Source organism: Amia ocellicauda, chromosome 4 (genome assembly GCF_036373705.1).
Source record: "Amia ocellicauda isolate fAmiCal2 chromosome 4, fAmiCal2.hap1, whole genome shotgun sequence".
Taxonomy (NCBI): domain Eukaryota; kingdom Metazoa; phylum Chordata; class Actinopteri; order Amiiformes; family Amiidae; genus Amia; species Amia ocellicauda.
This window is the reverse complement of record NC_089853.1, coordinates 38,559,190-38,584,168: the sequence shown is the minus strand read 5'-3', so window position 1 is coordinate 38,584,168 and position 24,979 is coordinate 38,559,190. Positions and strand designations below refer to the sequence as shown.

Genomic DNA, 24,979 nt, shown 5'->3' with positions numbered 1-24,979 from the left:
CAGTTAGTGCTCAAGGTGGCAGCGTCACAATATGGTAAAAATAAATGTTTTTCCGCCCCAGTCGCAGCAGCATGCCATAATGGAGACCGGGCTTTATAAGAAGCCTTTCATCTTACCTTAAACTGTCCTGTGTAATTGCTGGAAAATGCAAGTCCTTTTAGGACAGCGAACATTAGCATTTAGCCTACCTTAAATACAAATAGTTTTCTTAAAAGCCTGAGGAGGGGGAAAGCAAGAACTCCTTTGTTTGAATCCCATCTCCTTATGAGATTTTCTTTTTCATCCTTTGTGAAGAGTTGTGTCAGCATTGTGTCAAAATTACCAAAAAGCTCTTGACAAGTTGGATGGCCGTAATTGAGCCCAATTTTCTTGTATGTACAGTGAAGTATGTACTTGGCATAGATGGACTTAATTACTGACAATAAGCACAATATGTAAACCTTGGAAGATGGCTTGGGTCCTAATTAACTCATGCTGCCTGCCTACTAGAATAAAGGGTTTTCCCTCTACCTTTCTGTTCCTCAAGGCCAAAATCGCAAGCACGAAGCCAGAAATCCTGAGACTGCTTCCAGCTGCTTTTTAACTGCTAATTAGTGGTAGATTTCCCTCTACTGGCATGAGTCAGAAGTGTTTATTCGGCACAGGGCAGGACTTAAGTCATTGCTGTGAAGATCCTTGCTGTGATTGTGGAGTATTTAGAAAGTGGTAAAAAAAAACAACAAAAAAAAACAAAAACAAACAAACAAACAAACAGACAACACACAGACGCATTTGGACTGGATTAGAGATCAAAGTTGGATGAACCGTTAGTGATGTTTGTGTTTGTAATTAAGAGAGATACATTTCACCATGGTCAGGGATTCATCTGTCTCCACAACAATACATCAAAGCACCGAGACCTGAGATGAACCACTACCGTTGATAAAAGGGATAAGGGGACAGAAGTTGAAAAGCAAATTACTTTGGTATTGAGCCTACTGGCACAAAATTCATCTTTTTTCAGGTGTTTAAAAAAGAAAAAATGTTCTCTTTAATCATCTGTACTGACTCATTGGGCTGAACAGCGAGACACAATTAGGAGGGCAGTTTGGGGGGGACATTTTAATTCGGCAGGAATCGTAAAGGTAGCACAAATTATAATGTCCTGGAATTTAAAAAAAACATAAGAAATATACAAATTATAATATCTACGATGATACTCTCTCTTGCTTTCTATCAACGACTTGGCACTGTAATAATAATAATAAATAATAAAGTCAATAAGCATCTGTCTGTGGTCTTTGTCCTCAGCGCCTACCAGCTGGTGGTGAAGGAGGAGCGGAAGCAGAAGGCCAGGCGGGCAGCCGATGTGGTGGAGTGTTTCGCGGTGCCCGTCAGCTTCAAGAACGCCTCCATCGTCGACTCCCCGCACTACTTCGCGGCCGAGCTGCCCCCCCTCAGCCTGTCAGTGACGCAGCCGTTCACCGTGGGCGACAACAAGACCTATAATGGCTACTGGAACGCCCCCCTCTCGCCCGCCAAGAGCTACAGCATTTACTTCCAGGCGCTGAGCAAAGCCAACGGGGTGAGTCCGCCTCTTTCTTGGGTCTTTCTCTGCCCTCTTCCTCTCCCCTTGACAGTCCATTTGGGCGGCACATCAGTGAGCTTATTATCCAGGTGGTGACCCCTGACCCCGCCCCAGAAAACCAAAAACAATATGAGAATGTAAAAAGTCCAAAGCACTGCTGGTGAACCCGATGCGCCGTGGCTGCAGTTGTGTTTCAGAGCTGTACTGCTGCCCCAGGCCACTCAGTTCTGTTTTGGAAGTTAGCACATGTAATGTGTTGCCTGAGGAGGTTTATTTTTTATTTTTATGGATTTCTAAATATGTTTTACAACATCCTGTCCTAGTTGGCCGAATTTGTTTCTGATGTGTGGCGGTGCCTGTTGCTTGTACTCCCCATACGGTCTTTTTACTCTCCTTCCTGCTCTCAGTGGTGCGTCTCTCTGGGTCCTACGGCATTTTCCCACTCTACTCTTTTTATATATATATATATATATATATATATATATATATATATATATATATATATATATATATATACACATTTTTATCCTGTGATTTGTTCCTGTGAACCTTCATAATGAGCAATTCTAACTGGAGTGTTAAAATGCACAGCAGGGTTCCTTGGCTTGTACATGGGTTCCTTCTTCCGCGTAGCTGCAGAATCGCAACCAGCCTTTAATCCCCTTACTGCGCCAATCAGATAGCATGCGTATCATGTAAAAACAAACAGCCTTTATAAACACACTATGCCACCCAAGTTATAGCACAAAAGACGAGAAAATTGCCTGGAGGGATCAAGAACTACAACAGTGAGGGAGAGGGAGAGAATGCATCATTTGTTTTTTATGTTTTCTGCAACATGTGCACTGTGTGTTTATTTCTGTGCCAGAACTCCTGGCACCAGCTGGATGCGGAAATTCTCTCGGCACTGTCAATCATGCCAGGCACCCATGAGTTTTCACAATGAGACCTGACTGAACTATCTAGTAATTAATTTCACAGGATCCAGCAGGAAGGGCTCCGGTGACAACACGTCATGACAAGAGTTTATCTGCATCCGTGCAGGTTGCTCAGCAGCTATTCAGCAGCACGAAATAAAACCCAGAGGAAAAGAGGAGATCCTCCGTGAGACACACAACATAATTGTGGCTCCTGGCAGCCTCAGCCTAGGACTCAGCCCTAGCCTATAAATCAAAATCGAAATGGCTCACACAGACGCAAGTTATAAGCTGTGCTGTGAAAAAGAACCTACCCCCCGACACAAGAAAAGGAAGAAATGAAGACAAAACAAAACAGTTTTATTCTATAGAAAGAGGGCTTATTCGATCGTTAAAATGTGTTGCAATGACCCTCAAACAAAAGCACAGAGAAGACGTTTCAGTGGCCATGCTGCTTGGGCCTCTTTAATGAAATACCAGCCAACCTGTGGGATCTCTGTTCAGTGATGTTGTGCTGTTGTGCGGTTCATTACTGTTGTCTGGCCATCAGACACAACCTGGCCCTGCCCACACTGCCCTGCCCCTGGGGAGCCGGCCTTTTCCATGGCTGTGATGTCACTCTGGCAATGTCTTAGACACAGGTGGGAGGAGAGGTTCTGGAATATCAGAGATGTGGGGAAGGTCCCAGTCTGCACACTATCTGTCTATTAAATGTAACTCCTCAGCTCCTCATATATATTATCAGATTTCCATTTCAGGATTCGAATCATTCGAGTTTTACTCCTGGAGTGGAATAACAACAGTAAGCCTCATGCCGTCCCCGTGACAAGCCAGTGTGCATAAAGCACGGTTTCTGTTGCACAGACCCGAGCCTTCCCAGAAGCCTTGCGGAACAGTCACTCTCCTCCAGTGCCTCTCAGACTCTCTTTTAAGTGGCACTACTTGAACTTGTTCTTGAAGTCCTGTTCAGTTAAAAAACTGTCACAAGCTAAAATGGAAATTAATTGCTGGGAACATGCAGTGCTTTCAAGATGTCACCTTGAAGTTGTTCAGGGACTGTTATAACGAATGCTCTAGCTGCCATGCACAGAGCCACAGTGCGGGGCACAATCAGCTGAAGTTCAGGTTACTTGTGCACCAGACGAGCCGTTTCTCTTTTCACCGAGGTTTAATAATTCTGCATATGCGGGCAGATTCTGCTGTCCCATTGACTGGGGTTTACCTTTTTGCAAGTTTACCACAGTTCTGTGTGGTAATTTGCCAATTTTAGACCTTGCGTGGTCTTTGCTTTACCAGGGTTTTCTACGGTCCGCATCATGGTTTATTAGATCTCACCAATGCGCTACCATGATCATGCTTTGCTTTCCTGCACTTTACTGTGGTTTGACAATTGCATACTGCGGTAAACTTTTATAAGGTTGTGCTTCTGTGCAGCCAGGGTCCTGCAAATCCAAAGCATTGTACTTCTGCAACCCAATTTAAAACCATTAAACAAGAGTGCTTTACCTTTGTGTCCAGGGTCCGCTTCAAATCTAAAACAAACCAGCTCTTATCGTTAGCAGTGGTGCTGTTCTGGCTCCCTGCCAGATGCAGTTAGTGGAGGTGAAATGAAATCTGCTCATTTACTGTTGCACCTCTTTAGCACTTTCCATGTTATTTATAGCACAGCTGCAACAGAGACTACAATCTCAATATAATCACCTTCAAAGCTGGAAAATATCCTTTAACAAATTGCTGTGGACTGCAGAGGGTTAGGGTACAGGGGGAGATGCAGGAGGGCGGTGGGCAGTGGATACAGCCTAATTAAAAAGAGTCGGAGCACAAATGAAATCTGATATTACTGTATAGGCTCTGATGAAGCACAGCAGCCCTAGGTATGTGTGGGCTGCCTTTGGCCAATTGTGCTCCTGCCGTGTTACTGTTCCATGGTCCTACACTATACCTGTGCTAATGACCGGCGGCTGCCAAACAGAGGGAGGTCCGGGTACTCCTGAAAGAGCACACAGAGCCGGTGTGGTGGGCTGCAAAAACACAGACACATCAGGGCCCCATGCCACGTGGTCTGCTGGTCTTAAGACATAAGGAAGTGTCTGGAATGCCTCCAGCTGCTGTCTGGGTGTCAAAGCCCTATCTGGTGACCCTGTCAGAGCAGCGTTCATCCCGGCTGGAGCTGCAGTCTTTCTAGTAGACAGATCAGTTGTGCTGCAGATGTGGATTTGCATCTCTGAAATTACTGCCATATGTGCATCCTTCTTTTCTTTCTTTCTTTCCGATAATATAATGGCTTCTCATATAAATACATCTTTATTTCTTCCATTATTTTCATACTGTCTTTTATTTTCTCCCAGGCTCTCTCTGCCGACTGAGAGAGAGGCTGCTGCTGCTTCGCTCCCGTTTGTGTAATAATTGAGAAGGGAAGCTTTATTCAGTGTTTTCTGATGTCGGCACTGAGACCAATCTTTCCGCTCAGCGAGATGTTAGCAAACCTTTTGTGTCCTCCAGTGCTGGAGCCAGATGTAGCCTCTTTATGATAGAGACCTTGATATTCCGCTCATGCTTCTCCTTTGAGCTGCGAGATGTGCAGTAACTCTCATAAATGACTTGCATCTGGTAGTTTGCAAGGCAGCTATTATTTATTGCCTTAGTTTTGAAAGCTTGAGTGCCATAAATTAGAATTATGTTCATTAACTTTACAGTTACTGGTTCCTGACAACCGTTAATTAGCATCCTAGTGTACAGTGCTTTGCAAATTGCAGCTTCTCCTTAGTAAAACTAAATTAGCAGCATAGTGTGAGAAAGCAAAGGTACGGTACAGGAGGGAGGGGGTTGGTAGGTGGGGAGGCATGTGCGGGGGGAGGGGGGGGCTTTGGCTCTGAGATTTTTAAAGAATGAAACGGAGAGATTCAAAATCACCCTATATTCTAAAGCTGACAGGATTTACACAATTACAGCTCTTACTGGACGGGGTTTGGTGCGAATGCCACTATGCGGTGAACGCGTGTTGACATGTGCCAGCCGCAGAGGGGACGGCAGCGCCATAGAGGAGGTTCTTGGTTCTCCCCTCAGCATTTCCCAGCAGCCCCGGAGACAGAGCTGCCACCACCACAGCAAGCAGCGTGGAGATGTCTTAGTTTGTTGAAAGCGCAAAGGAAACTCAGAAAATCCAGAAGTGAAGAACTGTCTCCCTAGATTAAAATAAGCAAATAAGTAAATATCGCCATGAAAAACAAAACATGCTTTCCCTGTCAAGTCTGCTTTCTGTTGCTTGAGCTGTGGTGGCATATGGTGCCCTTGGCTTCAGTTAGCATGAGCTAGCAGCTACTCGCTTGCGCTTCGGGAGGACTGGGACACTGGTAGCCTTTGATGTTTCCTCATGGTCTTAGGTTACTGTGAGGCTCAGGGTAATCTAGACTGTTTTAGTCAAGGATTGATTCACAGAAGCCATTAAGGATGGAGAACAAAGAACAACATGCAACACATAGTGATCTTAGGTTGTAACAATTATGCATCTTTGAAAAACAATGCAAACAGCTTTTAATAACAGGCCACATTTGTCTTGTTTATAGAGGGCCTAGGATTGCTTATGAAATGCGTCATGAAACAATAGAGCTCTCACTGCTTTCTAAAATGTATTAAACAGGATGCAGCTAGGGAGAGCAGAGTTCTCACCTGTCAGTCACAGCTCTTCTGCCGCTTTCCCTTGCCAGCCCCCCCCCCACCCCTTCCACTTTTCTGCTTGCTCTGTTATTTTTTCCCTCCTTTTTATTTCTCGCCTTTATTGCTTTCTGGGGAAATGCCTTTCTATGTCTCTGTTTATTAAACGGTGCTGAAATCTCAGTTTCATTTCAGAGGAAGCGTCCAGTGTGAGTATAGGGCACTGCAGCAGGTCTGTGTAATCACAACAGGAGGCACACTGGACACTGTGTCAGTGAGGAGAGGGAGAGGGATGGGGTCCTGTGAAAACAAACCTTCACCGCAACATAATAGCTAAACCTCCCATGAGGCTCTGGTTTTCGGCTGAATCTTTGTGACGCTCGAAAGGTTAAGATACAGAGATGCAAGTTTTCTTCTTCTCTCTACCCTGGCGAGGACACTGTAGTGTTCACCTTCCTCAGTGTGGCTCTGCGGGACATACAGTGATCGCACAGGTCATTGAGTAGCCTGCAGGGGAGAACTTTATCTGTCCATCTGTCTGTCCTCAAGGAGAGGATCTTATAATGCTTCTATATCGTTATAGAAATCTGTCTAATATGCTACTATTTACTATGCGTAAACTTTCACCCAAATGTCATTGTTTTTTTGCCCTTACGCCAGTAAACAAGAATTGTGCAGACAGATGATGCTGTTTTGCTTTTGATACTAATTGTTCAACACATTTAATATCATATAAGCAATTAGCTGTATACAAACCTGGGGGGAATGATCATCTGCATCTGTCACACGTGTAAAATATGACATATGACGGCTCCCATTTAACAGTGAAGCTGCGTTTCTGGGAGCCATCCTGAAATCTGCCTAAAAAAACCCTGCTTGACAGTCTGTCAATGCTTTATTAGACTGTAGGGCCAGAAGTCAAACCTCAGCTGTCACTTTTCGAAAGTGATGTAGTCCTGTTATCTGCAGTCCTCTAAGCCTGTCTTAGCTGACAGACCATCAGGATGAGCTAACTCATGCAGACTGGCTCGGTATTACGCCGCTCTCTCCCCGGCCGTGCTCAGTCAGTTCTTGTTGCGCTAAGCGGCGGAGACTGAAGCGAGACAGCGCGGTGAGTTGTGACTCTGAGGAATTCAACTCTGGCAGTAAAGACCTGCCACCTCGAGGCCTACCTGTGGTCAATCTACACAACTCTGGTCTGATTTACTGGCCAGACCCCCGGCCCCTGGTCTGAACTCAAACCACATAGATTTCCGAAAGAGCTACACCTGAGTGTTTGTTTTTTATATGTCTTGTGTTGTTTTTGTTGTTTAAGTGTGAGCATTTCCTAAATAAATGTGCAGGAATCAGATGTTCTTTGCTTCACGATCCTGTGTAGGGTTTTAACGCTGTGACTGGTCATCCTAGCAATCACAGAAGGGTGCAGACCATTCACTTCCATAAAGCCTTTCACACCTTTTCCACAATGTAGCTTCTTGAGGATCTTACACCACTGAGCTGCTGATTTAAAAACCGACTGTAGCTCCTGCCTGTCAAGCAGACAAAGGTGTGGGAGTTGCTTTCTTGTGCGGAGCCAGCGGTGAAGGGCAGCCGCAGCCTGAGCTGACACTGATAACTCAGTCCACGGAGTCCTGTGGTGGCTGTCGCATATTATCACAGGGAGCGCAGTAACGCACCAGGGAAAGTACAGATTGAAGTTGTCACTTTTGTTTTAATTCTTCTTGTTTACTGTTTGTTGGAGGATTTTGCATCACCCAAAATATTTGCAGCTTTGAAAGGGTTTACAAATTGATGCCCTTTAGACTCGGCAGCTGATATTTTACAGACAGGGCTGCCACTATATCGTGGGCCAGGAGATGCCCAACCACTGTTTATTTTTTCTATGCATTTTTATTTTTATTTTATCTCCCAGAATGCTGCCCTTCTCTTCAGCAGTTCTGAGTCTTCTCCTCACCCTCCAGACCCAGTAAACAGGTCCTTCTACCATCCAGGATGGAATAAGCACATTATTAGGTAGCATAACAACTGTTGTAACTACTTGTAAGTACTCCAGGAATGCTCCTTGTGTGGAGTAAGTCCCAGGATAACGGGATTTCAGCATCGCAGAGAAAAAAAAAGGAAAAATCAATATCCAGGTTCATTTAAATGAATTATGTAGCATCCTGAAGCCCGATAAGGATGTCACTGAAATGAAACTAATCGATCTGAGAGCTTCACTCCAGAGCCTAATATCTGTTGCTAATGTTTATTGTGTGTTGTAGAGACGGGACGAATGCCTAAGTGTGCACAGCCTGTTCAAATATAAGACACAGGAATACTCTCAGCTTGATTGCGGAGTGGGTTGGACAGGGGTTCTGTACGCATGTTTAAATTATCAAACAGGTGAGCTCTCGGCATCTGCTGGACATGTAATCCAAGATAACTGTAGTATTCTCAGTGTCAGCTGTGTCTGTGCTCAGAGGAGCCTTTTGCATTGTGATACAGAAGTCTGCTGAGACTAGAGGTACTTCCACTGGGATGACATCTGAATTCCCACTGATTTGGGTCTTGCTACTGGGTACTGTTGAATGTTCTGGCTAGGACTAGTAATATGAAGCAGTGCAGTGGTGCTTTAATACCCCTCCCCCCCCAATCATGAGTATTTAAAAAAATAAAACAAAATAAAATAGTCAGCCGTATATGAAGTGATAAACAGAGGGCCTCCCAAGACCTGCCAGCTGTTTTCATCTGCCTGACAGCACACCGCCACCGGGCGGCGAGACAAACACCTCTTAGATAGCGTGGCAGTAATTGCAGCCTGTCAAAAAGCTATTAGCCTAAAAGTTGCCAAGGAGGATATGAGAATTGTTTTATTTATTTATGTTTGAAATGCAATTTCTCATTCTCCCATTTGCTGCGGTGCTCGAATGGCATCTAAAGCTGGACCGAACTGCCCTGCACTTCAGGACTGGTCTGTTATTACAGACCCATTGCTCTGCTTTCCTCAGAGCTGTCCCTGACTGTGCTGGACGCTGGTCTCGGGATTTGCGTGGTTTAGATCTTCTCCTGATTTGTACTTTTTATGAAATATTTTTTTCCAGGTACCTTCTGACAAGCTAGATTGTTCTCTTCCTTATAAACCAGTGGCCCCTCTCTCACAAGACACCCCCCCCTCTTTCTTGCAGCTGCGTTTTGCGTATAACATACATTTATTCTGATATGATTTAAAGTACATGTAAAATGATGATTATTGTTGTTGTTTTTAGTTACTACAATCTTCATTGTCATCATGAAATGTACTCTTGTAGTAATGGATTAAAAAAAGCTCCTTAAAGGCTCCACAAAATGACGTCTTCTGTTTCTTGTCATTTCAGGAAGTCAAAATCAACTGTGTCCGACTGGCTGCTAAAGGTATGACATTTTCTGTGACATTTCTGCATGCGTTGCCACAATAATTTAAAGGGCAAAAAACGACAAATGACTGAATTAACAGATTAAAGTGTTGGAGTCCCTTTTATGGGGGTTACCGGGTCATTCTTACCGAAATGGTCTCTGGCTTAGCAAAAAGTCACTGCTGTGCCGTTTATTGATGCACACGGCGGATAAATCCGGCCCTCTTCACAGCCTGGTAATAAACTGACAGGAGACAGGAGCCGTTGCTGTTTTTTTTGTCTTCTTTTTGAGGGAGTTGGGGGGGAGTCAGGGACAGAGTTAATCCTATAATGCGGTTGTAATAAATTCAGAAAACGCAGCGTTTGCATTGTGAAATAGACCACGGCAGTAAAAGCAGAGACTCTTAAAAAGCAACTTCGAAGTCCCTTTCCCATTTCGCTATTAGTGACCTCAAAGTCTACAATTTTATTGCTGTTTTACATGCATGATATCCAGACTTTAGATAACGAATCTGTGCAATAGCTATTTTCTTTCTTCTGCTTCTTCTTTTTTTCCTTATCCCTGAAAGATCATTTACATGAGAACACTTGAGTGTCAGCAGAGAAATAGGAAAAACTCCATTAATGTAATGGATGTTAGTTACAACACTGCTACTTTTCATGAAGCGACCCGGAGTCGCAGCATCATCCCATTATTTTTTATTTGTTTTGCTTATCTATTAGGAATATATATGAATCGATGTGAGCAGATTTATTTGTTTATTTCAATTTATTTTATTTTTGTCCTTTTCTTTCTCTTGCTCTCAGCCATTTTTCCTGCCTGCCTTTTTTCATTTTGATTTTGATTTTTGTTCAGTTGAGCATTGCTCTGTGTGAGAGGAGTCTGTGGTGTGGCGGCTTGTCAGCAACGAGGAAGACAAGCTTTAAACTTTGTGGCAGTCCTTGTACAATAAATATTAAAAATAATTAAAAGCAGGCCTGTAGGAAAATGTGCCTTCCCTTTAATGAAGCCAAAGTCACAGTGCTAACTTTACTGTAAGCCTTTGCTCTAGCCCGTGTGTGACAGTTTTGAAAAGCCTGTAGCCACCATGCCACAAAGTTAAAACATTTTTATTCATTTTATTGTTTGTTTTGTTCCATTTTATTTATTCTTAGTTAGAATCACAGCAGAGATTTGAATCAGCGCATATATTCCAGATTTATCCTTCACACTGACAGTCTTTACATTTAAAATAAAGCTCAAAGTTGAGCTTATAAGGTCAGACGAAAGTGCAATTGGAAAACATTTTGATAATTTGCACTGGCAGCATCCATTTTGTACGATTTTCACCTGGTAAAACATCAAGAAGCTTATTTTATTTTATTTGTTTTCATTATTTTAAGTTCTTTTATTTGATGTTTTCAGCCAATATTCATTATCTAAATCTTTTTCTTTATTTATCTTTTATTTGTTTTCTCTTTTTTTAACTGCTGTATTAATTTGTGCAATTCAGGGGGAGACCTGAAAGACTTAACTCTGAAGGCGTATTTTGTTTTTAGACTTTTTTCTTTGTTTCTTTCTCTCATGCATGCTGACCTGGAACTTTAAACCTTGTTCTTAGTGGTAATAGGTAGGGGACAAATAACCACGCCGTACATTCTTGTCATCCCCAGTGAAGGTGATTATCGTCTCCATAGTCAGATTTCTTTATTCTGTTGCTCCTTGGTTTCGTTTTTGTTTTTTCTGTTGACATTTTAATGCATCTAGCTGCATGTCTGATTCACAAAAATTGTAGTTTGCTTTAAATTATTCTATTGAGAAAACCCTGGTGCCCTTTACATCTATTATTATTATTGTTGTTATTATTATTATTATTATTATTATTATTATTATTATTATTATTATTATTATTTTCTTCCCTCATGTCTCTTTATATTGGTGCGGTTTTGCTCAGTCTTTTATTACAATCTCGAAGAGAGAAACTGCTGTAACAATCGGCATTGTGTGCTACTCTCAAAAGTCAAACTTTGTTCTTCTAGTAAAATAGCCAAAGGAGGCGAAGGAAGTGGCTTTACAAATGTTTTTAATTTGCGGCCAAGCATGTCCTGTCAGTTTGAAGAGATGAAAGGAGATGGTTTCATGCTTTCATGCTCTGGTTTTATGATGCGCAGTCTTACCACCCCTGAAAAGGAAAAGAAAGGAGAACTTATGTACTGTATCAATAAATTATCAAACTGTTTCCTTTAGAAATGGGAGCATGGTGCTCCTGGAGGAGATCTTTAATAAGAGCTGAGCAAAACACTGGAGTGATGGAACACAGAGTGATGTAACCCCCACCCGCTACCCCCCAAAGGAAAAACTTGAATCTGCTTCATTTACATCCTCACCCCTGCCATGCATTACTCGCTGTGACAGTGTGCTGCTCGCTGTGTCTGTCACTGGTGAACTCAAATTCAGCTCGGGAATGACACCCCACACAGGCCCGGCACGCAATTGCAGCTCTGAGGCCAGAGTCCTTGTCTGAGTGACTTCTCTTTCTGTGCACGCCATGCGTGTGTCTGTCTGTGTGTGTCCAGTTTCACTGTGAAGTTGTGGTCTGCTCTCCAAAGCTGGCCCCTCGGGACTGTTAAATGTTTTAAGTGCCGTGTTGATTCTCCGACCCCGAGCAAGCTGAGTCGAGGCTCGACGATAACTTTCATCGACAGTTTGCTTCTTGCATGTTTCCTAAAGTGCAGTTTGGAGGATTCCGAACAAAAATATATATGTATATATCGCATTTAACATGGTCACGTGTTGTTGTCAGTAGTCCTGCTTGCTCTGTGTTGTGTTATGGATTACATTTTACTGGGAGAAAACACACCGTGGGCATCAATGAACAGATTTATTGTGACAGTTTTTCGAGGGGGAGACCACGACCGTCAATCTGGGTTCTATAGAGCTGTGAGAGACCGTGCATATGAACACAAGAGCAGCCACAATGTCTCTGCAGGTGTCTACAGCACCGCTTAAAATTCTGTTTTATGCAAAGGTTGACCTTGCTCAGTTCATTGCTTTCCTGTCTGCCCAAATGCACTGTTACAAGATGTTAAATTGTCCTGACTGAAATCTGAAATGGATTTCAATAAAGCATCGTCTAGGCTTTCTGTGGCCCTGATTGAGAAAGGGACATGAAGTTTGGTTATTTGGAAAAGAGGGAGAGGGAGGTGTGTGTGTGTTTCTGAGAGAGAGAGAGAGACAGAGACACAGAGAGAGAGAGAGAGAGAGAGAGAGAGAGAGAATGGGCAGAACTTTCTTTCTCAGTATAAATATTGAGGGAGGTGTTCAATTCCTAACTGGCGTTTTCAGTGGTCATTTTTTCTTTTATTATTTTGCAGAACTGATCTTTGTTTCCCTCCAGCCTAATCCAGTGCAGTGCTTCAGCCACACTGTGTTGAAACGATTGCACTGGGTTGTATTGCTAAGTAATTCATGCATATTGAATGGAGGGATCGATTGGTTATTGTTCAACTTCAAACTGACAGCTGTGCAACACAAACTCCATTCTCTAATTCCAGTGCTTAGAGTGTGACGCTGTTTTATTGAATGGAAATTGAACCGTGTTTGTAGAATATGGATTGCTGCTCTCAAGGCAGACAAAAACACAACACAGGCATTTATGAGAAGCAAGGAGCAATTAATTGCTATTTAAAATGACAGTGAATTTGCAACATTGTTATCATTAGTAGAAGTACATTCATATTATGATTATGATGATTATTATTATTATTTCTATATATGTGTTAATATTTAATAGTCTAATTCAAATTAAAGTTTGACTAAACCCTTTTGGTTTTCATACAACAATTCTCAATTCAACTTATTATTATTATTATTATGATTTGTATTGTTATCATTATGATTGTTGTTGTTGTTGTTATGTGATGGGCCTTGCTGGTCAGTGCCGTTGTTGTTGTCTGTGTGTGTCTGGGCTCCACACTCCGCTATATGGCCCAGGCTGTTTCTGTATTACCATTTTGCATTGTTTATACTTGGATAAGTAACACTAATCTTCGGCCATCTGACCCATGCTTTCAGGGCTAAGATACTAATCTTGTTATAATGTAGATACTTGGGAACAATGCACTAATCCCCACTCAGTCCTGGTGGGCTGCCAAATAATGCCCTATAATGCACCCTCGATACATGGCTGGCTGGCACTTGCTGTGGTAGACGTGGACAGCAGTACAGGTCCTGTTTGTCTTACAGTTTAGCCCCGTGATCATCCTCAGAGATGCCTTCTTAATAAAATTTGACATGCATTTTCCATTTAAATTCTATGCAGGAAATGGACATAAATGCTAGCAATTAATGGTGCTGACTGCTAAATGAATTCATCCCATATAGTGCAAGGGATTAGGTTTTAATATCCGGGGCTTTAGGCATAATTCCGTTTTGATACTTCATTTTTCCCCAACCAAAAATAAAAGGATTTTTTTTTTTTTTTTTTTGGTTCTTTATGGCAAACAAGCCATGATATTAAAGAGGTCCGCGGCTGAATAGCGCCAAGGAAATGTATAGTGAGCGTTTAATCACAGGAAGATTAAGATCTTTAGGACTTTGATTGGATCAGGGATTGTGGATAATGCACAGAATGACTCCAGTCTTTAAAAGGCTCGGCTGCATATGCGTTGTTCTTCGCCGTTAAGACGGGAATTACTCTGACTGTTTGTCGTTTCCTGCAAAATAAAACCTAAAACAAAAAGAGAAATATATGAATAAGAAATTTAAATTCAACATGTTAGGATAGGATGTGAAAGAATCCCTGTAAGTGTTTTCAATTAATAATCAGCATGTTATTGTTATTATTGTGGTTTTAGCTGAACCAGCTGCAGTGCTTTGGGATGGTAAAACCTTGCTGGGCTTGGCAGGGAGCTCCCAGTGGGTTCTGTACTCAAGTTTGATGAGGAAGTGTGTGTGTGTGTGTGTGTGTGAATGAATGTGAATGTGTGAATATGTAAGTGTCTGTGTGTGTGTGTGAGAGGGGGATGTGGGTGATTAGTTGTATACATTTTATTGTTGTTAGCGGCCCAGTCATTAGCAGCATCCTTTTCAGGCAGGTTGACCATAGCATATAACACAGGGTATAAAATAGAACTTTAAGACACACAGGACAGATAGATAGTCATATCAGACCTCATCCTGAAGCCACAGGCCCCCGGGCTGCCCCCTAGCTGGTAGGGACGCCAGTGCCAGTGGAACACAGCAGCCAGAAAGGATTCATCTTCCTCTGACCGTGTTGGTACTTTTCCTAGTCTGGTGGTGGAAGTTAAGTTCCGTCCCTTAATCAAGAGCCCAGACACTGTACTGTAACTGGTCATATGAGGAACAGAGTAGAAATTGTGCAGACGCTGGTCCTGCGCTATTCACAGTCCCAACCGTAATGAGGTCACAGGTTTAAAATACCTTGCGGTAGACTATGTACCCATCAGCATTATTCGCCCCCGCATCAGTTCTGAAAGCACAGAGCTGTGTGTGTGTGTGTGTGTGTGTGGAGAGGGGGGTTGCGGTGGCGCTGGACGACCCGGTAGACAGCTATTCAGAATGGTGTTCTGGAACACACTGTAAAACACAGACAGGCATCTTTTGTTACACTGTGAACTGTTGAACCCAATCAGCTGTTGTCTGGTACGGGGATATAGAGTCAGGTTGCAAAGCAATAAGCAGGACATGGGAGAGACGTGGAGAGGTCAGCAGGAGTCACCTACACAGAATTACAGAAATTCAGTGATACTACTTCTGAATAAAAAAATACATAAAATAAATATATTTAAAGAAAAACATGGTACGGTATACGGTATACTCTTGGCAGCCTCTGTTCTCTGACAAATAAACAGAATAAACAACAGTAAAGGGGAAAAGACATTGAGAGAGTGGAGTCTTTTTCGTGAAGCACTGAGTGGTAGTTTGCTTAGCAGTGTTTTTTCCTGGATTATCGTCCTGTGGAGGAGGAGAAAGGGAAGACACTGCCTGTGCCAGTGGTTTCTGGAGTTGAAGAGAAGCCACCGGATCCATATTTGACACTGTGGCTGCTTGTGTTGTGAGCCGACAGGTTTCTGTCCTCTTTGTGATGCACAGTGTGTTCCTGCACAACAAGGTACCCAGCTGTTAAACGTTATTTGAGGATCATTTCCCGCCATTATGTGAGTCGCTCTGCAGAGAAACTTTTCCAAGGAACCAGTCCCAGTATGAGGGACCTTAACACAGTGGTCTTTTCTTCCCGTAGTTTATAATAGACCTGGAGGACTCTGTGCAAGCAGTCTCTGCAGACATCTTCACAGGACTTCTCTTTGTTATCAGCATTTCTTGAATCCACACTTTTCTATCAGCTGAACTCAAGGACTTGAAAAACTAAAAAAAGAAAAAAAGAAAACTGGTATAAAGCCTCTACAAAACCTTGTCTGAGCACAAATGCTATTCTGAAGAGTTATTAGCTGGGCAGTGAAACTATAAATACTGTGGCTCCTACAGACAGCCTAAGTGGGAGTTTGCGAGAGTGGGAAGCTGCATAATTTTGAAATGTCTCACCTTTGTGATTTAAAGACAAATTATCTTGTTATAGTTTCAAGACAATTTTGGAGCATCGCTGAGGAAATCTGAAGGCCTTTAACTTCTAAAGCTGAAAGTGAAAAAAGGTTATTTCCCTTGGCTGAGTGCTACTAAGTGAAAAAATCTGCCTGAAGTTTAAATGAACCGAACGCCCACACGACAGAGTTGACACATTAGACGGGCATAATGACTTGCCAAGGTACTGCGCTGCGTTCACTTAAGTTGCGATTCATTAGAAGTTTGCCTTTAATACCTACACTATCAAAGCAATTACTAATTTATTTGTCACCGCTACACATTATTTTTTCACACCTTGCTAGGCCACAGAAGGTCATACTTTTTCCTTAAACTACATTGGCCCTGCCAATGGAAAAGCACAAAGCACGTCTTCCCACAGCTCCCACTTGCAGAGGATGCCTGCCCATCTCCTGTGAGGGCACGATTTATTATCTATGGATGGAAAAATATTGCAGACTTTGAATATTGTATTGTGCAGGGGGTTCTTTGCTGGCAGTTTCAGAAATTCTCTGCCCCGCCACAGTGTCCAGATGTGACCGAATTCGATTTCTCCCCCTTCTCACTGCCGTCCCTGTTGCCGTGGCTCTGGGGTCGCTGACAGAGCTGTTTGGTGACCCAGTGTTAGTGCTTTCAAGATTTCAGACACACATCTTGAATGAAATAATAATAATCATAATAATAATAGTGATATCATTGTAATGTTTATTCATTTATTTAGCAGCTGCCTATATCAAAGGTTTTGCAGTCACTAGCATGCAACCTTGTTTGTATGCAGAGTATTACAAGGACAACGGCATCACTATAAAAATGTATCTACGCAGTGCAGTTAACTCAGTTTCTCACGCACCGTATATGGCGGGGGTTGTGTTGTGTATATATAGTATGGCATGTTGCGCAAATCTTTAAATCGCAGCTTGTTTGCACTGGCGCGTTGCTCTCGCACGCTGGTCCCGTGCTGGTCCCGTGCTGGTCGGCACCTTACATTCAAACATGGCATATATACAAGACACCATTGCCGTCTGGAGAGTTTGTAGTCACTGTTCAGAGGCACAGAGCACCACACAGGTTTTCACTCATCTGCTCATTCTCCTTCATTGTGTTTATTTTCTTAATCGCTTTATTTATCTGTTATTTTATTTTATTTTGTCTTTGTATGTTCATTTTTTATATGAATTTATGTTTGTTTCAAGGTGTTTTCAATGAGCCTAATTGTAAAAGATAACCATAAGAGCAAAAGCTCACCCATTGGACCACCCAGCACCCGGTCCATTATAGAAAAGACCTTTCAGTTCATCTCCCTCAAATTCGATTATCAACATAGAACATATTCATCAACATGGAAGCTTTTTTTCCTATATGTATGTGTTTTTTAATGTATTTATTTGCAAGAAAGCTAGACGTCACTGCATGGACATTGCAACTGGTCACCCCCATGTGTACAGTCTCTCTGTGGTCTTTACTGTGTCACCTGTGATGCTCTTTGTACGAGGCACTGAATGCTTGCTTGGCAATTCCCAAGGACATGGTGGTATTATAATAATAATAATAATAATAATAATAATAATAATGATCATAATCATTATAATAATTATGATTATTAATATTATGATTAATATTATTATTATGATTATTATTATTATAATTATGATTATGGCACTGCTGCGAGCATTTCCAAAAGAGCACCGAGGTGATCTTTGTTCCTTCGTGTTGTGCCGCTGTTTTGCTCATGTTTTTCTTGTGGTCCCAGAGTGATGGATGGATTTTCAGTAGTGGAGGTGGAGACTGGAGGTCATTGTGGAATGAAACGACTTCAACACGCATGCTTCTTTGACACCTCTGCATTCTGTTTGTTTTCTATCCTCTTTTATTGTCAATGTTTGTTTGGTACACGTTCCTTTCTTTCGATCTGTTGACCTTGGTGCAGTGTTGCACCATGGCAGCCGGCAGAGCGGCATCTGTGGCCCGTGCTGGTCTTCCCTCCTCCCTGATGTCTGTGTTGATGTTCCAGGCGCATCGACGCAGAACTCCAACGCGGTGGAGCCGGAGAAGCAGGTGGACAGCACGGTCAAGATGGCGGGCGTCATCGCTGGGATCCTCATGTTTGTCATTATCCTGCTGGGCGTGGTTCTCACGGTCAAACGAAGGTAAAGAGCGGATGAGAAGCTGCTATTTTTTCCCAATGCTCTGCCAGCGCAAGCACCCATCATCATGTGACTGAATGTATCGGTGCCAAAACCTTAGCCATTGTAATATCTGGGGCGCAGGGTGGGGGGCACTCTGGGCATCCACAGCTTTCCTGTCTCTTGTAACATGCACACTGGCTTAATCCCATTGCATCTCTGTCTCCTCTACTCGTCTCTGTTCTCTGGAATCCCCCTAATTACATACGTGCCATTCTGCAGAGAAGGATCACCAAATTTTATTTTATTTATTGCTTTATTTTACGATTTTTCTTTGCATCATTATGATGAATAAAATAAACTAAAAAACAAGGCAACACATTACCTGTTACATGTGGTCTAATTACACTGTTTTATTCATGTAATTGCCATGTAAATAAACACACAAAATCATGACATGGATCTACATTGTTGTCAGGCATTAAGCATGTACTCCGGTGCTCCCGCACTTTTGGAACAAGATTTAGGTATCTGTGGCGAGGCAGAAATGCAGATGCTGGGTAACATACACTGTGATCTGAGATGGTTAATTTGAGAGAGGCAGCCCAGGTGACACACTTTAAACACTACAAATCAGCAGCTTCTACACTGGGCATGGCCTAGTGTGGGTTGTGGTGTCAATAGAAACATTTAAAACAAAATAAAACAAATCTTTGGAGAGATTTCTAGACCAACTTCCAAAGAAGAAGTCTTAGACATTTTCTTCAGAGCACATCTTTGGGAGTTAATATGGGGGTATGAGCATACAAAACCCTAAGCAGACGTACCATAAATACCATCTTTTGGGTGCCAGACTCAGTCCAGAAAACATGCTAAAATACATAACAAAACACATCCTTGCCTAATGAGCTATATCTCACAGCAAAGGTGTTTACAGCAGCACCTCTTACCTCAAAACCACAGGATGTCAATTGTGCCAACCTCTTTCTAATATTCGCTCCATCCATCAAACCTCCTATCCTTACTAGTCTTGCTTATTATCATGATGCTCGGACGTAAATAAATAAATACATACATAAATACTAAATAAATAATAACATTATGCAACAACATAAAACACCAACCCTAGCCCTAAATATGACATTCTATAAAACGGAAAGCTGCCTTGATTTAGGCTTTTATCTGTACTGGCGGAGGCCCAGGCAACTTCAGAACTCCCCCAAGAGAATTAGCTGCGGAGAAGCTGGATTAATGGTTAGCCAGTGATCTATAGAGCCGTCTATTCTGTGCCGTAACTGATGTATTAATTAAAGTAGAACGTTTGGGAATTAGAGCTTGATTCTGAATGAGGGGAGGTGGGTGTTAGTGGTGCAGAGAGTTCTGTATGTAAATGACACAACTGGAAACCAGTGTTCTCATCAATAGTGCAGATCATTGACAGGCAGAGGGAGGGTGGGAGGCCGACTGGCGGGTGGGGGGCAGCACTCAGTTAAGTGCCCTAAAAATGCCTTGTACAGAAGCCGGGCCGGTCATCCATATTTCATGCAGGAGACGCAGGCATGGACACGCAGCTGATGTTAAATATATTAGAACTATTTCATGACTTTCAAATATAATAAATTATTCGTGGAAGCAACTTGTAGGAAGTGAGTAAACTGCCTTTTGCATTTTTTATCAAGGTGTTTTATGTGTTCTTGAGATGTTCTGGAGATTAAAAAAAAATGTAAAAAAAAACCCTGAAGCTCTGTTTAAGAGTGAATTTGTGATATTGCCTTCGGAGTCCTGTCTGAAACTGGAAGAAGGCGCTTAAAACACGGCTGGCCTGTCCCATTATATTATACTGATCTGACGAGACTGAGGCAACATGGCTGAGTGCGGCCTGTGGCTCCAGGGCTGCAGGGCAGACTGAGGGCAGTGAGACACCCGCAGGCTCAGACTGCTCTATATTACCTCTCAATCTTGGTTCCTCTGTTCCGGTTTCAGTCCACCTTCTTACCTCCCTGCTCTGTCCCGTGGGGCTTCAATGTTCATAGGTATATACGCAGGACACAGCTTGCCTTTAAGTATCACATTCATTGCTGTCTAACATTTCAATAGTGCAGATATGGTTCCATCACCAGCTGTTAATAGGACATGCGTAACTATGTTATAAGAACTTCACCGTGGCTATGCATGATTTATTACCAGTTTTATGGACAACATTCATGTATCTTCTAGTAGTTTTTCCTTAACAGTAGCCATGCTGATCGCAGCTATTGAGAGTCTGCCCCATCTCAGCCACTTGAGGACTATGGAAACGCGCTGGCAAGGGCAAAGAAGACATCTTGACCCTTTGAACATCAAGCCCAATTACAATCTATGCTTAATTCCGTTCCTATCAGACGGATTCTCCCTCGTTTTAAGCATTCTTGATCTGGAATCTTGTTTCTCAGACCAATTTCCTTATCTCCTGAACCCCTCACGGCTTATTTTCTTTAGCTACTGGATATGTCAATATAATTGGAGCCATTTGTAGCTTAAGAAGATAACCCCTCCCCACCTCACATTAACACACATCCTCTTCAGCTTGACAATTTAATGTAAAAAGAATAAAAAAGAGTTGATACTTCCTCTTAAGGAGTTCTGGTCAAGGTGATACAAGGCCCCAAAGTCTGTTAGGGCATTAGGACATGCCTTCTGGAGTTTTGGAGGAGTAGGGCATTCTGTTGTGGCCCTCCACTCTGTACCTGCCCACTCTGAGCTGCTTGTCCACTGGGCTCCAGGTGACAGAGAAACCTGCCAAGTCCCCATGGGATTGAATATGCTGCGTAGTCACTGCCTTGCAACCATTTAGGAATACAGTCAAATTAATCTAAACAAACTCATTACATTGTTCCGCCATCGTCATTTTATTTCATTTTATCTATACAAAACAATCAGACAAACATATAATAAAAAATTAAAAAAGGATATGCACCCAAGCATCCAGTATCCTGGGAGACTTTTATTGCATGAACTAAAACTGCACGATGCCTCCTCCATTATTTATTAAACTGCTGCGGTTGTTAATCAGTTTCTGTGTGTGCAAGTGTGGGGAAAGCACAGTGATGGATCTTTTCATTTTTCCCTACTGAGCAGATAAGGCTTCCATTTGAGATGCGGTAACAGATTAGGTCACTGGGTCCCCCCGATCCACACACACTGCTCTGCTCCGTTTGCCCCAATGCACAGAGGCAGACAGGCAGACAGACTGTTGGGTCAGGCTAAAGACTGCATGGCGTTGGGGTGGGCGTAGTGCATAAAGGTGTAGAACATTCCTCTGGTTATAAAGTGGGTGTGTAGGTACAGAAGTGCAGGGCGATACAGTGACGATTGTGCTGCCACTGCACTGACTTGCCCTTCTTTAGAGAAGTGTCAGTGTGTGTGCTTGTGAGTCTGAGTCTGTGTGTGTGTGCTGTAGTAGCTGCCAACCATGTTTTTTTCTGCTATAGCTGGAACTTGCTAAATGCTGAACAGGCCTGATAGAAAGGGGAAACTAAACTGGAAAGGTGACGAGTCATTTGGTGTACTGGTGTGTACTGGTACAGTGTGAGATGCGTAGGAATGGGCTGTAAGTCAGTCCAGACTGCGACAGGAGACGGAGAGTTTTCAGGTTTTCAGATCTCGGCTTCCTTTTGTTCAGGTTAGACTGGACATGGAAACCGCGTAGGGCACTGCCTGACAGAGCCCTCAGGAACCCTCACTCCATTGTTGGCAGTTTTCCGGGCTGTAGCTCAGAGTGGACATGCATTGTATGAGTCATTCAAGCTTATCCATTCCAGCAAACACACAGGGTCAGCACCTTATCTATTATTTGTTTGTTTGTTTGTTTATTTATTGATCCATTTATTGATTTTCTAAATTATTTTAACTGTTTTGAGCATGAGATTTAAATATATATTAATTAATGTATTTGTGGGTAGTTTTTTTGTTTTTCCAAAGCCATATATTTGTACTATTTTAAAATTAAAATTTATCTTGATAAAGTATTGTTTTTAATCTGTAAGTGTCAACATTATCACAATAAACATTGTGCCATCTCCTCTCTTAAAATAGTCTTATGCCCTGTCTTTTATCTTTCTGTGCTGACAGTACACTGTGAGGTAGTACAACACATACATCAGGATGTTTGTGTTCAGGTTAACGTCCAGTTATACATCGTTATGCTAGATCCGTTATTTTGCTGAACTATCCTTGAGAACTACAATTAAGGTCCCATTTCCAACAAGATGAAGTTCACAGAATGTCTTTTTTCTATCTGATGGATAAGCACCTTATTTAATATTACTAATGAATAGATCAAGGCGAGAATGTCTGTCACCGGGAATCGAGAAAAATGTAACGGTGGCCACAATACAGTGTCGCCACTTTATGACTTTGACTCCCTTTTACGCATTTAATAGTTGAATGATAGTTTTGATATCTGCAGTGATATAGGTGGGGCATGTTTGACTAGCTGTGGAGAAACGCAAGCCATCAAAATTAACATATTAAACGTGTTTAATTCAGAATCTGAATGTCATGCACTGTAGAGTAAGTACACCTTTGAATGCGGCACATTTACATAAGCCCCCAGCGCAATAATGAACGCACTCAAGGCCTCTCTTTGTACACTTTACCAGCTCTCATTAGCCAAGAGTAAGGCTTAAAATACTGCTTTACATTTGGTGTCAAATTAATCATTATATTCTACTAAAAATGGCACGACCCCTCTCAAGTGGCACACTCATTTAAATTCATTAAACGTTTTGCCAGTGAAATGTGTGCAGGTACCCGAGAGCCTGCATGCCTCGTGGTGAGCTCTGCTTTCTCCTCCTCATCCACAGGGCTGAGAGGCATAGCATGCAGGAGCGCGTTACCAAGCCTCCTGGGTCTTACAGGCAACCAAGAGGCCAAAAATGATATCAGTATCAATTGAATGGCATTACTGGAAGCCTCCGTTGCTCCGTAGCTTTGTGTGTCACTGTAGTAAGAGTGTGTCGTTGTGAGGCACAATCTTGAATCAGTGGTTTGTGGGTATACAGATCTGTCTGCTTCCAAAGCCACATGTGGGGCCTGGCTGACCATCACACTGACCGCTACAGGAAGGGTAGTCAGACACATTTTGTTTATAAAACATTCACCGTCGTGCTCCAGGACACGAGAGCATTGCAACAGCGACCCAGGATTTGTAAACAAATGGGGAGACTGTGTGAGCGGTAAGTAGTGATCTTTAATATTTTGGTTTTGGAAACCGATCACACTGCACCACAGTGGCACCGTCTGGCTGAGATTTTCACCACTGCGATTTGTGAGGCAGCACATCTCAGACAGCACGTCACACAGCCCTTATCCGACAGACGTATTCCTCAACTAATGTGGAATGGGTTCTTTGCAGTAGTAGAATACCAGTAACTGAGATTTGATACCACACTCGCCAGCTTCTCTGTGTGACAAAGTTTTCTCTTTCACTCTTTCAAGAAATGTAAGGAGTGGGAGCCTGGATCAATAAGCTACTAAGAGCAGTGACAATGCAGCTATTAATAATCCAAGCTGGCAATAGATCTGCTAATAGACGGATAGTTAGTGTGTGAGTCTGTGCTTAATGTTATTTCTCAGGGTAAACCGTCAACAATAACATGGCATTAGACTTCCATTGAAAGTTAGTCTGGTTGTAATGCTCGTGCAGTCGGGCTCTCAGACGGTGGGATCTGCCAAGGGGCCACTGGCAATATGAGGCTGCAAATTTAGCTCAATGAACTGGCCAATGAATCTTCTTGATTCAGATGCTCAAAACATTAAAGCCTTAACAATACAAAATTTGAATCTATTAATTGCTGCCTGCACTCCCAGTGGAGGCATGAGTCAGTCTGTTCTCAGGAGTGATGAATGAATGGGCGATAAAGGGAAGGGGGGTATAGCAGTACAGAAGACAGCTCTTCACACAATCAATAACTGAGTAATTATATTCTCGTATTTAGTTTAAATCAAAATGAAATCAAATTAGCCTTAAAAACGTAATGTATACATTTAAAGAATGTTTCTGACAAAACTGTTGTGAGAGTGTTTTTGTTTCAGGTTTTTTTTTTTAAGACAGCCTTCAGTGCTCATATTGAATTTAATTGAACTGAAAACCATTTAATTTTAGTTAATTTTAGAATATAATTATGTTCTAAATTCTGCACAATTATGTAGATGTTATAATAAAACTATATAGATACAATGTACAGCCATACCAAATAATATGAATGGCTGCAAGTTTCGATAAAAAAAAAAGATTTTTGAATCTTGCATTACAACATATGTAAGTTATATTTACAGGTGCGACATAAAATAGAAATACAACAAAATGTAAATAAAAGACAGTTTAGTTTAGGCTCTTTTCTCATCAGTGGTGCATAAGTGTTACATATCCATGTGCATCTATATCTGTGCATGTGAGTGCGTGCAGTCGTCTGTCTGCATCCGTGCATGCTTTGCTTTGCCATAGGTGTTGTGTGCGTCTCTGCCTCTACCTGTGGGAGGGGCAGTGTGGAGCGTGGCTTTAATAAAGTCTCGGGGGGAATTAGGTATATGTTCACTCAGTGTAGCTTCATCAGCTAATAAGAAGCTTAAATGTCATTTATCCGCCTCAAGTCTTTTCAACGGGCTGCTAAACATACATTAGGTTCACATTCACCACAACTATTGCTATTAATAAAAAGCCATGATAAATTTAAAGCTGTATAAACGAGATGATAAAAGCTGGATCATGAATAATTACATTCCAT

General features: G+C 42.3%; 1 protein-coding gene across 4 annotated transcripts in view; it reads left to right on the top strand.

Moving 5' to 3' along the window:
• The window catches only part of ptprt (protein tyrosine phosphatase receptor type T), a 196,900-nt gene that overhangs the window by 122,480 nt on the left and 49,441 nt on the right, over positions 1 to 24,979 (top strand). For all 4 annotated transcript variants that reach the window (XM_066702093.1, XM_066702091.1, XM_066702092.1 and 1 more), the window contains exons 12-14: positions 1,291 to 1,564; positions 9,492 to 9,528; positions 18,101 to 18,236. In XM_066702093.1, coding sequence (XP_066558190.1) covers positions 1,291 to 1,564; positions 9,492 to 9,528; positions 18,101 to 18,236 — 447 coding nt within the window. The remainder of the gene's footprint in view (positions 1 to 1,290; positions 1,565 to 9,491; positions 9,529 to 18,100; positions 18,237 to 24,979) is intronic.